We start from the raw sequence: 16,904 nt of genomic DNA, 5'->3' as shown, positions 1-16,904 counted from the left end.
TGATTTTTTTTAAATGATGATGAAATCAGATCAGACCTATTGTCATGTTTAATCCCAGTGAGAGTCAAGTTGGGAATTGATAATTTCTTTTCTTTTTTTTTTTTTTTTTACAGAGGATCAGTTTAGTATGCATTAAGTAAGGATTTCAACAGTTTGCACCCCCATAGAAACACCAAGTGAAATATATTGTTTGAGTACTCGTTATAGCATTAAATCTCAATGTACAGCACATTAAGGATAGAGATCCTACATGAGGAGTAAGTGCACAGTGACTCCTGTTGTTGACTTTACTGATGCCATAGACAGGAGTGTCAATTGGTAATCTCCCTATGCTCCAGTCATGAGTTTCCAAGGCTATGGAAGCCCTCTGAGTTCTCCGACTCTTATCTTGTTTAGACAAGGTCATAGTCAAAGTGGAGGTTCTCTCCTCCCTTCAGAGAAAGGTACCTCCTTCTTTGATGACCTGTTCTTTCCACTGGGATCTCACTCGCAGAGATCTTTTGCCAGAGTGTCTTGGCTTTCCATGCCTGAAATACTCTCATGAGCTTTTCAGCCAGCTCCGAATGCCTTTAGGGCTGATTCTGAGGCCAGAGTGCTATTTAGGACATCTGCCATTCTATGAGTCTGCTGAGTATCTCACTTCCCATGTTGGATCACTCTCCCCTTTATTTACTCCATCAGTTAGCTTTAGCAGGTACTAGACTTGTCTATGTGCTCCCTTTGACTCCCAGTCCCTTCACCATGACCAACTGTGAACTGAAACTGATCACCTGGAACAGTGAGATGGCATTGGTACATGCCACCTTGATGGGATTGAATTGGAATCCCCTGGTATGCTTCCAACTCCACCACTTGGGGCAAGTCAGCCTGAGCATGTCCCAAATTATACATCTCTTCCCTCTCCCATTCCCACCACCATGTTCAACAGGGATCACATTTCAGTTAATTTTCAACACTTAAGAATAACTGTGCATCAATTACAGATCTAAACCAGTCATATTAAGTAGAACAGATAAAAAAACTACTAAGAGGGATAATGTATTAAGTTGTTCATTAACAGTCAGGGCTATGCTGATCAAACCACCATTTCCCATAGTGTCCACCTCACTCCAACAGGTTTCCCTCTTGGTGTTCAGTCAGTCGTCACCGATCAAGGAGAACATATGGTATTTGTCCCTTTGGGACTGGCTTATTTCACTCAGCATGATGTGTTCCAGATTCCTCCATTTTGTTGCAAATGACTGGATTTCGTTGTTTCTGACTGCTGTATAGTATTCTAAAGAGTACATATCCCATAATTTCTTTATCCAGTCTATCGTTGATGGGCATTTAGGTTGGTTCCAGGTCTTAGCTATTGTGAATTGAGCTGCAATAAACATTAGGCTGCAGACCGCTTTTTTGTTTGCCAATTTAAATTCCTTTGGGTAAATTCCAAGGAGTGGGATGGCTGGGTCGAACGGTAGGGTTATCTTCAGGTTTCTGAGGAATCTCCAGACTGACTTCCATAGTGGCTTGACCAGCTTGCATTCCCACCAACAGTGGGTTAGTGTCCCTTTTTCCCCACATCCTCGCCAGCATCTGTTGTTGGTAGATTTCTGCATGTGAGCCATTCTAACCGGGGTGAGGTGAAACCTCATTGTGGTTTTGATTTGCATTTCCCTGATTGCTAATGACCTTGAACATTTTTTCATGTGTCTGTTGGCCATTTGGATTTCCTCTTTTGAAAAATGTCTATTGAGGTCCTTGGCCCATCTCTTAAGTGGGTTGTTTGTTTTGTTTTTGTGGAGTTTCTTGATCTCTTTGTAGATTCTTTGTAGATCCCTTCAAGATATTGGCACAGGCAAAGAATTTCTGGAAAAGACCCGGGAGGCACAGGCAGTCAAAGCCAAAATCAACTATTGGGATTGCATCAAATTGAGAAGTTTCTGTACTGCAAAAGAAACAGTGAGGAGAGTGAAGAGACAACCGACAGAATGGGAAAAAATATTTGCAAACTATGCAACAGATAAAGGGTTAATAACCAGAATCTACAAAGAGAAGATAGTTTTAAAAAAGTGGAGATTGTGTAGTCTCAGGGAAGAGGTAGGGAAAAAATGGCAGAGGAAACTCTACTGCAATTAGAGAGACATGGTGGACCTACATGGAGGGCATGGGTGTCCATGGCTTGGGACTCCAACAGTGGAGAGCCTGCGTACCCACGTACCCGTGCTGGAAAGTGAGGGGAGACAAGACCGTAGTAGCCCGAGCCACTGGCAAAAAAGCCACAGGAAGAGCCTAGAGGGAAAGAGGCTTGGAGCCCAGTGGGGGAAAGTGTACCAGCCAAACTAGAGGAGAGGAAAAAACAAAACAAAACAAAGATGGTATGGACATGTTTCTCTCTCTCCAACCATCTCACAAAGGTGTATAAGCCAATAGAGGGGGCACCATTTTGCAGAAATATAGCAGCAGGGTCAGCTTGTGTCTGTGCCCTGCAATCAGCTGAGCGGAGACTCCTGACTCTGGTGGGGAGAAATAACAGGGGACTAGGAGCTTGTGACTGTGTGATGCTTCTGAACCAGGATTGTGGAAAAAAAAACAAAACCAAAAACAAAACAAGGTGTCTGGGAAATCTAGCAGAAATGGATAGATTAATGGACTCATACAACTTACCTAAATTGAACCATGAAGACAAAGAAAACCTAATCAGACCTATAATCTAGACAGAAATTGAACCAGCATTAAAGGCCCTCCCAAAAAAGAAAATCCCAGGACTGGGTAGATTTACTGCTGTATTCTACCAGACATTTAAAGAAGAACTAACTCCGATTCTTCTCAAGCTATCCAACACAATTGAAAGAGAGGGAATCCTCCCAAATTCTTTCTACGAAGTCATCATCACCTTAATTCCTAAACCCAAAAAAGATGCAGCAGAGAAATAGAATTACAGACCAATTTACATGAAGAACATAGATGCAAAAATCCTCAATTAAATTCTAGCCAATAAAATACAACAACACATCAGAAAGATCATCCACCCATACCAAGTGGGATTTATCCCTAGTATGCAGGGATGGTTCAACATTCGAAATCAATCAGTGTGATGCACCACATTAACAAACTGCAGAAGAAAAACTATATGATTATCTCAATAGATGCAGAGATAAAATACAACACCTTTTCATGATGAAAACCCTAAGCAAATTGGGTAGAGAAGGAACATTCCTCAACACAATCAAGGCAATTTATGACAAACCCATGATCAGCATCATATTGAATGGGGAAAAGTTGGAAGCATTCCTACCAACATCCAGTAACAGACATGGATGCCCACTCTCACCGTTGCTATTCAATATTGTTCTGGAAGTTTTAGCCAGAGCTAGTAGGCAAGAAAAAGAAATCAAAGGAATACAAATTGGGAAGGAAGAAGTCAAACTATCCCTTTTTGCTGAGGATATGATTCTTCACTTAGGGGATCCAAAGAACTCCACTAAGAGACTATTGAAACTCATAGAAGAGTTTGGTAAAGTAACAGGATATAAAATCAGTACACAAAAATCAACAGCCTTTGTATACACAGACAATGCCACAGCTGAGAAAGAACTTCTAAACTCAATCCCATTCATAATAGCTATAAAAAAACCACAATAGCTTGGATTAAACTTAACAAAGATGTCAAAGGTCTCTACAATGAGAATTCCAAAACATAAAGAAATGGAAGAAGATACAAAAAAAGGAAAAAATCTTCAGTGTTCATGGATTGGAAGACTCAATATCATCAAAATGCCCATTCTTCCAAAAGCAATTTATAGATTCAATGCAATACCAATCAAAATACCAAAGACATTTATTACAGGTCTGGAAAAAATGATGCTGAAATTCATATGGAGGCACAGGAGACCTCGAATAGCTCAAGCAATCTTATACAACAAAAATAGAGCCAGAAGCATCACAATATCAGCTTTTAAGACATACTACCGGGCAGTTATAATCAAAACAGCCTGGTACTGGTACAAAAACAGATGGAACAGAATAGAAACACCAGAAATCAAACATCTACAGCCAACTTATATTTGATCAAGGAGCTAAAACCAATTCCTGGAACAAGGACAGTCTGTTCAACAAATGGTGTTGGGAAAACTGGATTTCCACATGCAGAAATATGAAACAAGACCCCCTACCTTGCACCTTACACAAACATCCACTCAACATGGATTAAAGACCTAAGTGTATGACCTGACACCATGAAATTATTAGAGACCATCAGAGAAACCCCGCAAGATATTGGCACAGGCAAAGACTTCTTGGAAGAGAGCCCAGAGGCACAGGCAGTCAAAGCCAAAATTAATAACTGGGATTATATCAACATGAGAAGTTTCTGTACTGCAAAAGAAACAGGAAAGTGAAGAGGCAACTGACAGAATGGGAGAAAATATTTGCAAATTATGCAACTGATAAAGTATTAATAACCAGAATCCACAAAGAGATCAAGAAACTCTACCACAATAAAACAACAATCCACTTAAGTGATGGGCCAAGGACCTAAACAGAAGTTTTTCAAAAGAGGAAGTCTAAACGGCCAACAGACACATGAAAAAATGTTCAGGATCACTAGCCATCATGGAAATGCAAATCAACATCACAATGAGGTCTCACCTCATCCTGGTTAGATTGGCTTTCATACAGAAATCAACAAACAATAGATGTTGTTGGGGATGTGGGGGAAAAGGCACACTAATCCACTGTTGGTGGGAATGCAAACTGGTAAAGCCACTATGGAAGACAGTTTGGAGATACCTCAGAATATAGCCCTACCATATGACCCAGCCATGCCACTTCTCAGAATTTACCCAAGGGAAATTAACTTAGCAAATAAAAGAGCTATCTGCACCTCCATGTTTATTGCAGCTCTATTTACAATAGCTAAGACATGGAATCAACTTCAGTGTTCATCAACAGAAGACTGGATAAAGAAATTATGGGATATATACTGTATGGGATATACACAGCAGTTATAAAAGAGAATCCTGTCATTTGCAACAAAATGGAGGAATCTGGAAAACATCATGCTGAGTGAAATAAACCAGTCCCAAAGGGACAAATATATGTTCTCCCTGATTGGTAACAACTGAGCACCTAAAAGGAAACCTGTAGAAGTGAAACTGACACTATGAGAAGCAATGACTTGATCAGCCCTTGTCCTGACTGTCAAGGAATAGCTTACTACTTTATTCCTTTTAGTATTTTTTTGTTCTTAATATCATTGGTTAAACTCTTTACTTAACACAGAATTATTCTTAGGTGTTTAAATCCAATTGAAAATTGATCCCTGCTAAAAATAAGAGTGGGAATAAGAGAAGGAAGAGATGTACAGTTAGGCACACGTTCCCTCAGACTTACCTCTAAGAGTAAAGGTAAAAACTTTTTCATGGGACTCCAAATCCCATTAAGTTGGCAGGTACCAATGCCATCTTACTAGTTAAAGTGGTTAGTTTAAGCTCATAACTGATCATAAAGATAGGATTAAGTGTCAAAGGGATCACATAAATAAGAAAGAGTCTGCTAATAATAATAGAATTAAAAAGGAGAGAACAATCCAACATGGGGAGCTGGCCACACAGCAGACTCACAGAATGACAAATGCCCCAAATAGCACTCTGGCCTCAGAATGAGCCCTTAGGCATTCTTATCTGGCTAAAAAGCCCATGAGAGCATTTCAGTCATGGAAAGCCAAGATACTGTGGCAAAAAATGGCCTACATGAAAGATCTCTGTGAGTGAGAGCCGGGTGGAAAGAAGGGGCCATCAAAGAAGGATGTATTTTTCTCTGAAGGGCGGAGAGAACTTCCACTTTGGTTATGGCCTTTTCTAAATATTTTCGGAATTTGTGGACTCAAGAGGCTTCCCATAGACTTGGCAGCTCAAGGCAAGAGCCTTGGGTGATCACTGACATCGTAAATAGGAGTGTCAATTGTTAAATCAACAACAGGAGTCACTGTATACTTGTTCCCCGTGTAGGACCTCTGTCATTAATGTGTTATACTATGAGAATTAATGGTAAAACTAGTCTTCAAACAGTACTTAATACTTTGTGTGTCTGTGTGGGTTCAATTTGTTGAAATTTTTACTTAGTATGTACTAAGTTTATCTTCTTTATATAAAAATAATTAAAAATGACTCTTAATGAAGAATGGGATAGGAGAGGGAGTAGGAGGTGAGATGGTTTGGGGCTGGGACGGCAGGTATGGGGGGAAGAACCATTATAATCCAAAAGTTGTAGTTATGAAATTTATATTTATTAAATAAAAGTTTTCTGTATAAAAAAAGCCAGTGCTTAATTCTCAAGCTCTTTTTTTGGTGGTGGGGGTGTTGAAATTGTAGACTAAATATAATATGTATCATTATAATCATCTTTATGTATATAATTCAATGGCATTAATACATAGGCATGGCATTCAGCCATAATATATGTTTAATGTACACTTTTCTGTAAAATTGTTTAAAATGTGGAATTGCAAAAAGTGCATGTGTTTTTAAGAGTATTACCAAATTACTTTGTTTGTTGAGCTATGGCTATTGCGGTCTTTCACATATTTATGAAACTGTTATTTGAAAAGTGGTATAAGCTTCTCTATAATCTTGACTACAAATTAAGGAAAGCTTGTTGTCATATTTTATTAGTCTTCTGCCTTTCTCCTTTTTTTTTTGACTTCCATATGCATATTCTTTTCCCAGTTTTCCTTGTGTTACTAGACTTATTTAATTTATAGGAGGTCTTTGTACATTTTGTCATTGTTTGTTCTTTTTCTTTGTTTTTTAGATTTGTTTTATTTGGAAAGCAGAGTTACAGAGAGAGGTAGAGATAGAGAGAGGTCCTCCATTTGCTGGTTCATTCCTTGAATGGCCACAAGGCTGGAGCTGAGCAGATCTGAAGTCAGGAGTCAGGAGCTTCTTTCGGGTCTCCCACAGTGGTGTATGGGTCCAAGGACTTAGGCCATCTTCTACTGCTTTCCCAGGTCATAGCAGAGAGCTGATTGGCAGTGGAGCAGCCAGGACGTGAATGCTTTGTTCATATGGGATGCTGGCGCTGCAGGCAGAGGCACTTAGCCCACTATGCCACAGCGCCAGCCCCTTTGCCAGATATTTAAAGCTAGACTTCTCAGGCATTCGTGTATAAAAAATCCATGTAGCTGCTGCTAGAGTTTTCAGTTTATAGGTGTGGTAAGGAAGTAGGGGTGACATATCTGATGAATATTGTTTGTACACAACTTGTAGGATAATTTTGATATGGTTGCTGTATGTACGTATTCAGGAAACATTGCTGTAAATCTGCTCTATTTAGAATAGTATGGAATTAGAACAGCAGTAGGCAAATCCATCAGAGAAAGAGTAGTAGTTAGAACTCATCCAAGTGGCCGGCGCCGTGGCTCAATAGGCTAATCCTCCACCTTGCGGCGCTGGCACACCGGGTTCTAGTCCCGGTTGGGGCGCCGGATTCTGTCCCGGTTGCCCCTCTTCCAGGCCAGCTCTCTGCTATGGCCAGGGAGTGCAGCGGAGGATGGCCCAGGTGCTTGGGCCCTGCACCCCATGGGAGACCAGGAAAAGCACCTGGATCCTGGCTCCTGCCATCGGATCAGCGCGGTGCGCCGGCTGCAGCGGCGGCCATTGGAGGGTGAACCAACGGCAAAGGAAGACCTTTCTCTCTCTGTCTCTCTCTCTCACTGTCCACTCTGCCTGTCAAAAATAAAAAAAAAAAAAAAAAAAAGAACTCATCCAAGTGTGTATGAGATGAATGAATATGACCTGATAAGAAGAGAATGGTTTATGTAATAAACAATTGAGACAATTCATTCACCGTATAGAAAGACAAACTCTACTCATTAAAACCTAGCTGAGACAATTATGCAAATATTAAAAAATATTCAGGAAACCAAATTTTTACCTTTCAATGGGTGAGGCCTTAATGGATTGGAAATTTTGAAGCGGGGCCAGTGCTGTTAGTGATCTAAGCCTCTGCCTGTAGCAACGGCATCCGGTGTGGGCACCATTTCATATTCCAGCTGCTCCTCTTCCAATCCAGCTCTCTGCTATGGCCTGGGAAAGCAGTACAAGGTGGCCCAAGTCATTGGGTCCTGCACCCACATTGGAGACATGGAAGAAACTCCAGACTCTTGGCTTTGGATCTGTACAGCTTTTGGATTATAGTGGTACCCCCCCCCCCCATAAACACCCTCCCATCCCAAACCATCCCATCTCCTACTCCCTCTCCCATCCCATTCTTCACTAAGAGTCATTTTTAATTATATACAGAAGATCAACTTAGTATATACTAAGTAAAGATTTCAACAGATTGCACCCACACACACAAAGTATTAAGTACTGTTTGAAGACTAGTTTTACCATTAATTCTCATAGTACAACACATTAAGGATAGAGATCCTACATGGGGAGTAAGTGTACAGTGACTCCTGTTGTTGATTTAACAATTGACACTCCTATTTACGATGTCAGTGGTCACCCGAGGCTCTTGTCTTGAGCTGCCAAGCTCAAGCCTCTTGAGTTCACAAACTCTGACCTTTAAATCCTTATTTTCAAGACTCTGTTTATCTCTTTTCCATCAACCTTCCAGTCATCAGCCAACTATTTGACTTTTTGTGTTTCTTTCTTAATTGAAGGCACCAAAACCATTTCTCTCCTTGGTAATGCAACTGCTCTGATCCCTTTTGCAACCAGCTCCACCTTCTAAGAGTCACCTCTTTAGGAAAATTTGAGACAACTGAAAGGGGCATATTAGGAACAACAAAAGCTGCTCTTCTTCAGAAGAGTTTTTAAGAGCTCTGTGCCAGGAAACAGGGATGAAGATAAATATATGCTATATTTCTTACTTTATTATTTAAAATTTGTTTTCATTTTATTTGAAAGGCAGAGAGAGACAGACACAGAGAGATCTTTCATCTGCTGGTTTATTCCACAAATGCCCACAACAGCCTGGGCTGGGGAAGCCCACCCCAGAGTTCAGAACTCCATCTAGGTCTCCCACATGAGTGGCAGAAACCCAAATACCCAAGCCATCATCTACTCCCTCGCAAGGTGCACATTATCAGGAAGTTGGATTGGAAGTGGAGATGCTGGGACTCTGATACAGAGTACCAGACATTCTGATATGGGATGTGGATATCCATGTGGCAACTTAAGCTGCTGTGCCAAACTCTCCACCCCTGTATTTATTATATCACAGTCTTCTATCCTGCAAGCTTGTTGAACTCATAATTAAGTTCTAGTAGCATCTTAATGGAGTCCTCTGTATACATGATTATATCATTTATGAATATGCCTTTTTAAATCAAGATAACTAATATTTTAAAAAGAGATTTATTTATTTGGGAGGCAGAGAAACAGTCACAGAGATCTTATATCTGTTGCTTCCCTCACTAAATGGCTACAGCAGGAGGCAAGAAGTCCATTCTGGTCTTCTACATAGATACAATTGCTTGGGTCATTATCCACTGCCTTCCCAGGTGCAGTAATTGGAAGCTGGACTGGAAGCAGAGTAGCTGGTACTCTAGTATGGGATATCAACATCGTAAGTGGTGGCTACAGGCAGATGACCAAACAAGAGATTTCAAATAAGAGTTTGTGTCACAGCACTGAGTTTCCACCTGATTTCATGTCAAAGAATTCTCTGAAATTTGTTTAGCTACTTTCCCCAGTTCCCCTTTTCCCCTTTAAAAGACCCTGGAGGAAAAGTGTATTTGGGATCATGGACTCGGCTTTCTTCCCAGTGGCCACTGTATAGTAAACTTACTGTCTGCTTACATCAACTGTTGTGTTGACTGTCTAGTGTTGACCAGCCCAGTTTTAGTCCTATAACACTGGCTTTGATTCCCATGGTTGCAGGCATGTTGGGGAATGAATCAGTGCATGGAGTGTTCTCACTCTTGGTCTTTCTCTGAAATAAAACATAATTGCAACAAAACAAAAAAAGCAAAATTAAATTTTTGAAAGAATACTTAATTAGATAATGATGTTTATTCTTTGCAACTCCCATTTCCTGGAAGTAGCAAGAACATTTGTTGTCATTGTGTCATTTTCTGTACAGAAGTGCTTGGTGACTTTCCTCACCTTTATGGCAAAAGTCCAAGTTCTCTGGAATAGTCTCCAGAGTACTTTGTAATTCATTTCCAAAGAAAACAGCTTGGAATGGTGAATAGAGCTTAGGGCTCAGTTGGGAGGCCTGGCTTCTTATCAGGTGTTCATAAACAAATTAGTGGATGTTCCACATGTTGTAGGATTGAGAGTTTGATTTTTTTAAAAAGATTTATTTGAAAGGCAGAACAGAGGCGGCAAGAGAAAGAAAGAAAGAAGAAAAGATATCTTCCATCCTCAGGTTTGCTACCCAAATGGTTGCAAGGCCGCAGGCTGGGCCGGGGCCTAGACAGTTTGGCCATCTTCCACTGCTTTTGCAGGCACATTAATAGGGAAGCTAGATTGGCAGCAGAGCAGCTGGGACTTGAACAGGCGCTCTGATTTGGGATGCTGGCATTGCAAATAGTGATTGTGAACCTGCTGGGCAGGGTCACAGAATCTTTCACCCACTGATTCAATACCCAGATGACTGCAGTGTTTAGAGCTGGGCCATGCAGGAGCCAGGAGCTTCCTCTGGGTCTCCCAGACTGGTGCAGGGGCCCAAGGAATTGGGACATCTTCTACTGCTTTTCCAGGTCATCAGCAGGGAGCTGGATCGGAAGTGCAGCAGTTGGGACTTGAACCAGTGCCCATATAGGATGCTGGCACTGTAAACGGCGACATAACCTTCTGCATCACAGCACTGGCCCCTTGATTTTTGATTTTTTAAAAGCACTTTTTTTCCTCTTAGTTCTTTGGATAAATTTACAATAGTTGCTTTTATGTCTTGTCTACTAAGTCCAGTATCTGGGCCTTCTTAAGAATAGTTTTCTGCACCCTGCTTTCTCCCCCACATTGCCTGTGTCTTCCTGTGTTGGTATTGTACTCAGCAGTTGTCTTTTACTAGTTAAGACAGAGCTCAAGGCAGCCATAAGTTGCTCTACAGTGTGAACCAGTGAAACTCGGTGCCCTTTTTAGAAGTTGTGTTTCAGACCGGTGTCTGGGGCTTGTCATGAGTCTAGGAGGGTTCTTAGGTGTCCCTTTCCCTGATTCTCTGTTAGACTTGTTTGTTCTTTTGTTTCTGTCATGGAGAGGTTTGGCCATAATCTCAAAAGTCAATCTCAAACCTTATAATCCTGAAAGATCAAAATCCTTAAAGTCTAAAATACTTAAACAAAAATTCGGGCAAAATATTTCAAAAGATCTTTATAAGACATTTTTTACTTTTTAAAAAGGAGATTTATTTAAGAAGTTTAAAGACATTTAGAACATTTACTAGGCTACTTTATACAATAAAAGTCAACAATAATAACCTCACATTTTTCTTAAGCATAAACATTCAGGTATCCTAGCATCAGTCATATGGGTATGGCAGTTAAACACAGGGATGTCTTTTAATTTATTAAGTTTATAAGTTTTTACATATATGAACAATGGTGCTTACACATAAACTTAATGTCATGGTAATGCACTTCTGTAGAGGAGACAGATTTGTAAAAAGCAAACTGTAAATCAGAACTCTATAAAACTTTTTTACAATTTATATAATGAATTTATATAATGAAAATGATGTTATGATAAAGTATGTGGCATATTGATTTGTAGCTGACAATTTAATATAGTGAGGGGGAACCCCTAAAAACAGAAAATTTGACATGAAAAAGTACATTATAGCATAAGTGATAAGCAGTTGTATGGAGTGGTCTCTAAGAGCTGGCCACCTGTCCCATCATGCACTGTGTACTGAGGCCTTCTCCAGCTTTCTGGAGGGGAGGGACATGACTCCTCACAGAATGCACTCACATTCCTTTTTTGTGTTACACTATTTCTGAAATTCTATGATTCCATTTTTTTTTTTTTTTGACAGGCAGAGTGGACAGTGTGAGAGAGAGACAGAGAGAAAGGTCTTCATTTTTGCCGTTGGTTCACCCTCCAATGGCCACCGCGGCCGGCGCGCTGTCCATGATTCCATTTACGCTGAAATATTCTCTATTGAATTGTCTCATTTTTTGTGCCTTGCTGTATTTTTGGGTACATGGAAATCTATTATACACACATTTGTATACAGATGACATATTTGGCAGAAACAACGCTGGTGGCCGACAGCAGCATGGTCCTGTGATTGTCTTATTCTACTATGCACATGATTATCCTTGAACAAGTCAGTAACTTTGTTGGCTTCTTAATCCAAATGTGGCTTTCATTCATGGAAACCTCCTGGAATTTCATCATCTGGAAGGAATGCCAATGTAGACAGATAACACATTTTTAAGTTGAAGTTTTCAAACTTGTCATATTCTGTGGCCAATCTTTCACCAGAATTTGAAATTTTTACCCTTCTTATATAGCATCCCTGTCCCCTAGCTTTTAAATTGTAATTGTGGCGTTGGGGATTTTGGCTTCCAGGATTTAAGTACTGTGATTTTCAGGATTTTAGATTTCAGGGATTTTCTTTAGATTTTAGGGATTTTGATCTTTTGGGATTTTGCTATTTGGGATTATGGATTTCAGCATTGTCTTTGGGGATTATGCTTGGCACAGTTACAGAGCTATCAGCTTCATCTTAATTGTTCCTCAAAAAGGCTTGAAATTTTTCACAGTGCCATTGGATGTGAACTTCTGTGTGCCCTGTTCCAAATAAAGCATGATTCCTAGAAATCGCTGAGGCATTCCCGTTCTTACAGCTTGCTCCTCCAGCCTGTGCAGAATCTGTCGCTGCTCTGGAGCCGGGACCAGGGAGAGTGGCTTGGTTTTCTTCTCCCTTTTCCCTTCCCTCCTGTCTTTCTCTCTCTCTCTCTCTTTCTTTCTTCCGGCTTCCCTCTCTCTCCTTCCCTGCCTTCCTCCCTTTCTTTCTCTTGCTTTTCTCTCTCTCTCTTTAAAGATTATTTGTAAAGCAGAGAAAGAGATTTTTCATCTGCTGGTTTGTTCCCCAAATAACCGCAACAGCTACAGTTGGGCCAGGAACCTAGAACTCCATCTGGGTTTCCTATGTGGGTGGTAGGAGCCCAAGTACTTGGACCATCTTCTGGATCACAATGCTGCCCTGATTTTCTTGGAGTTAGTCTGTTCTGTGAGAAGTCAGCTAGGCCGTGGCCGTAGCCACCAGTCTTCTTGGTTTGGAGCTTTTCTGTCTGCTTGAAACCTCTACCTTTCTTATAAGTGAACAGATGTAAGGATAATTTGTGCCCAGTATTCTCAGCCTGCTCTGCCTGGGGGAGAGTTTGTGCCCTATGAATGGCAACTGGGTGAAGGAAGGAGTTCTCAAATCTCTTGGCTATCCTGCCTGGAATAGAGTTTCTGCAAATGTGGGAGTAGCTGGCTGCTTGCCCCTTCTGGTGATAAATCATAGTTTTGGGCAAGGTACTGTTTAGTAGTTTGCTTCAGTTTTGTGTTAGGTTCGGCACACAATGCTCTCTCTCTTTGAAAGTCTCTTAGAGCAGCGCTCCCCAGAGACTTTTCCTGACTACTACCCAGGTGATAGGTCCTCTGCAACTCTATTTCCTTTTCCTGGGTTTGTTTTTCTCTGTAGCATTTATCAGTTCCAGGCATGCATGTATACCTACATATGTACTTGCTTATTTACGTCTCCAGAGGGTGTGTTTAGGTTCCATGAAAGCAGGGACTTAGGCTGTTTTGTTCACTGTTGTATTCTCTAGATCCCTTTTGAATGCAAAGCCCTAATGAAGGCAAAGTTAACTTTTTTCTTCTTCAGTTTAGCCTGTGTAAATTGAAAAATGTCTAGAACTAGTATGCAAAATGTAATTGTGAGTTTCCCAGCTCCAGTGGCTAAAGCGAGAATGGGATTACCTGGGAAAGAACTCGTTGATTATCTGGCAAAGGCTGCTATGGCCTTATGAAAGGAGGATGTGGCATCTCTAGTGCCATGAGACAGTAAAGAGCAGCAAGTGGGTAAATTCTTTGTTCTCTATTCTTTTTTTTTTCTTCTGGCTTGGTTCCTCTTTAGTACTGGGAAATGTTTGTGGATGCTTGAGTTAGATCGGAAAGACCACCTGTTGACAGTATGCTGTGGAGATTTTTGTGTAATTTATTGTTGATAAATAGGGTAGAAACCAGTCTTTTGGAATTACCAGGACGTTGCCGGGGTCAGTGTACCAGCTTCTTTCCAACTGAAAGAAAAGTCCTTGTTTTCCTATCTAATGTGAGGAATTTTTCTTTAAAATTTTTAACTAATGCTTTTCTTTTTCTTCCTCATAGATTCTTGCTGGAATCTGTAATTCTACTTTGGAACACATGAATAACCTCATATCTTCAAAACCGTCTACCATGAAGCTGAAACAGACCATCAACCCCATCCTTTTATATTTCATACATTTTATAATATCACTCTATACAATTTTAACATACATTCCATTTTATTTTTTGTCTGAGTCAAGACAAGAAAAATCAAACCAAATTAAAGCAAAACCTGTAAATTCAAGTCCTGAGTCTGCATACAGATCTGTTAATAGTTTGGATGGTCTGGTTTCAGTGTTGTACCCTGGATGTGATACATTAGATAAAGTTTTTATGTATGCCAAAAACAAATTTAAGGACAAAAGACTTTTGGGAACACGTGAAGTTTTAAATGAGGAAGATGAAGTACAACCAAATGGAAAAATTTTTAAAAAGGTAAAGTGATGTTTCATTGCCTTTCAGTCCCTTGAATAAAATGAACTCCTAGAAATGGTGGCGCGAGACATGCACAGCCTACTTCTATGGGAATGTGCTGATCTTGCAGGAAAAACAGGATAGAAAGGAGATGAGACTGTGCTCTCATCTCAGCCTGTGCTTACTTGCATTGATTTGTTCTGAATTTCCAGAAAGATTGAAAATATACACTGGTATGGGGCTCTTCTGATCCTTGTGTCCACCATGGTTTAGAATAGAATGTCGGGTGGATTTGGGGATGAAACCATATTCCATGTCTTCCAGAAGCATTTGGATGTTTAAAAGGCTTTTGGGGGTGTAAACTAATGTTTCAGATTTCCTGGGGGATTGCAGTGTGTGCTTAATGTCCTGGTGCTTGGCTTGTGGCAATTGCATAGTTTTAAAAATTTCTTTTTATAATCACAGAGGAACTGGCCACTGTTGATTTGAAATAGAGGGCAAGGTGTCTTAGAGGCAGTGTAACAGAGTGGTTAAGAGCCTGGACTCCAGACACAGACTGTAGATTTCAATTGTAGCTTGCCCATTTACTGACATTGTGACCTTACAGAAGTTATTTAACAAGCTTGCCTCATTTTCTTTATCTGAAACATGGAGATGATCATCATGTTTCACTAGTATTTATCATAAGTCAAGGTATTTCATGAGTTCCTCATTTTGTTAGTTTATTTAGCTCTATGAGTTACGGTCATCCCTACTTTACAGATGGCAGCATTGGGCATAGTTGGGTTAGGTAACTTACCCAAGGATACTACAGTTAGCAAATGCTGAAACTGGGACTCGAACCCAGGCCTTCTGACTCCATAACTCACACTCCTTAACTGTCTGTAGCAAGTTCTATTGAAGATGAAGACAGAAAGAGGTGGATTCACTGCCCGTTGCTCCCATCTTGCTCTATGTTGCCAGCCTTCTGAGAGGACAAAGGCTTTATTACTGATTCGTAAAGGGCAGGAGAAATGATTCAAATCTACATCCTTGAGTCAGATTTGAGTGAGGTTTTTTGGAGTAGGTAGGAGGGAGCTGATGTTTGAAACACAGGAGAGGTAAGTTCTGATTGGAGGGGCTTGGAATAGATCAGTCCAACTTAAAGTTATGTTCAGTCACTGTTCCTGAGAATGTAGGAGCTTTGTGTGTGCTTCTCTCCTGCCTGCCTCAGTGCCTTTGTATTCATTGATAATTCAACAAAATATGAAATATTTGGATTCATACAGAAAAGTTAGGGGCCAGTGCTGTGGCACAGTGTGTTAAGCTACTGCCTGCAGTGTTGGCATCCTATATGGCTGACTGTCCCAGGTACTCTGCTTCCAATCCAATTCCCTGGTAATGTTCCTGGAAGAGCAGTGGAGGATGACTGAAATACTTGGGCCCCTACACCCATGTAGGAGACCCAGATTAAAGTCCTGGCTCCTGGCTTCAGCCTGGCCTAACTCTGGCCATTGCAGCCATTTGGGGAGTAAACCAGCTGATGGAAGATTTCTCTCTCTCTCTCTCTCTCTCTCTCTCTCTCTCTCTCTCTCCCCCCCCCTCTCCCTCTCTCTCCCCCTCTCTCTCCCTCTCTCTCCCTCTCTCCCTCTCTCCCTCTCTCCCCCTCTCTCCCTCCCTCTCTCTCCCTCTCTCTCCCTCTCTCTCTCGCTCCCTCTCTCTCCCTCCCTCTCCCTCTCTCTCCCTCTCTCTCTCGCTCCCTCTCTCTCCCTCCCTCTCCCTCCCTCTCCCGTTCCCTCTCCCTCCCTCTCCACTCGCTCACTTTCACTTTCTGCCTCTCCTCTCTAACTCTGCCTTTCAAATAAATAATCTTTAAAAAAAGAAAAATTAGATGATGAGCTAGCTGTTTTTAGTGAATAACTTTTTCTGTTTATAGTACATTTTTAAAAAAATATTTATTTATTTGTTTGAATGAGTTACAGAGGGAGAGATAGAGAAATCTTCCATCCCTTGGTTCATTTCCCAAATGCCTAGAGTGCCCGGAGCTGTGCCAATAGCCAGGAGCTTATTCTGGGTCTCCCATGTGGGTGCAGGGGCCCAAGCACTTGGGCCATCTGCTGCTGTTTTTCCAGGTGCATTAGCAGGGAGCTGGATTAGAAGAGGAGCAGCCAAGATTTGAACCAGTGCCCATGTATGATGCCAGTGCTGCAGGTGGAG

At 41.0% G+C, this 16,904-nt stretch overlaps 1 protein-coding gene across 6 annotated transcripts in view; it reads left to right on the top strand.

Moving 5' to 3' along the window:
• ACSL3 (acyl-CoA synthetase long chain family member 3) overlaps positions 1 to 16,904 on the top strand; it is an 87,960-nt gene that overhangs the window by 33,399 nt on the left and 37,657 nt on the right. For all 6 annotated transcript variants that reach the window (XM_008259233.4, XM_008259234.4, XM_070070149.1 and 3 more), the window contains one exon: positions 14,316 to 14,729. In XM_008259233.4, coding sequence (XP_008257455.1) covers positions 14,316 to 14,729 — 414 coding nt within the window. The remainder of the gene's footprint in view (positions 1 to 14,315; positions 14,730 to 16,904) is intronic.

This window comes from Oryctolagus cuniculus, chromosome 3 (genome assembly GCF_964237555.1).
Source record: "Oryctolagus cuniculus chromosome 3, mOryCun1.1, whole genome shotgun sequence".
Taxonomy (NCBI): Eukaryota; Metazoa; Chordata; class Mammalia; order Lagomorpha; family Leporidae; genus Oryctolagus; species Oryctolagus cuniculus.
This window is presented reverse-complemented; position numbering and strand designations above follow the sequence as displayed.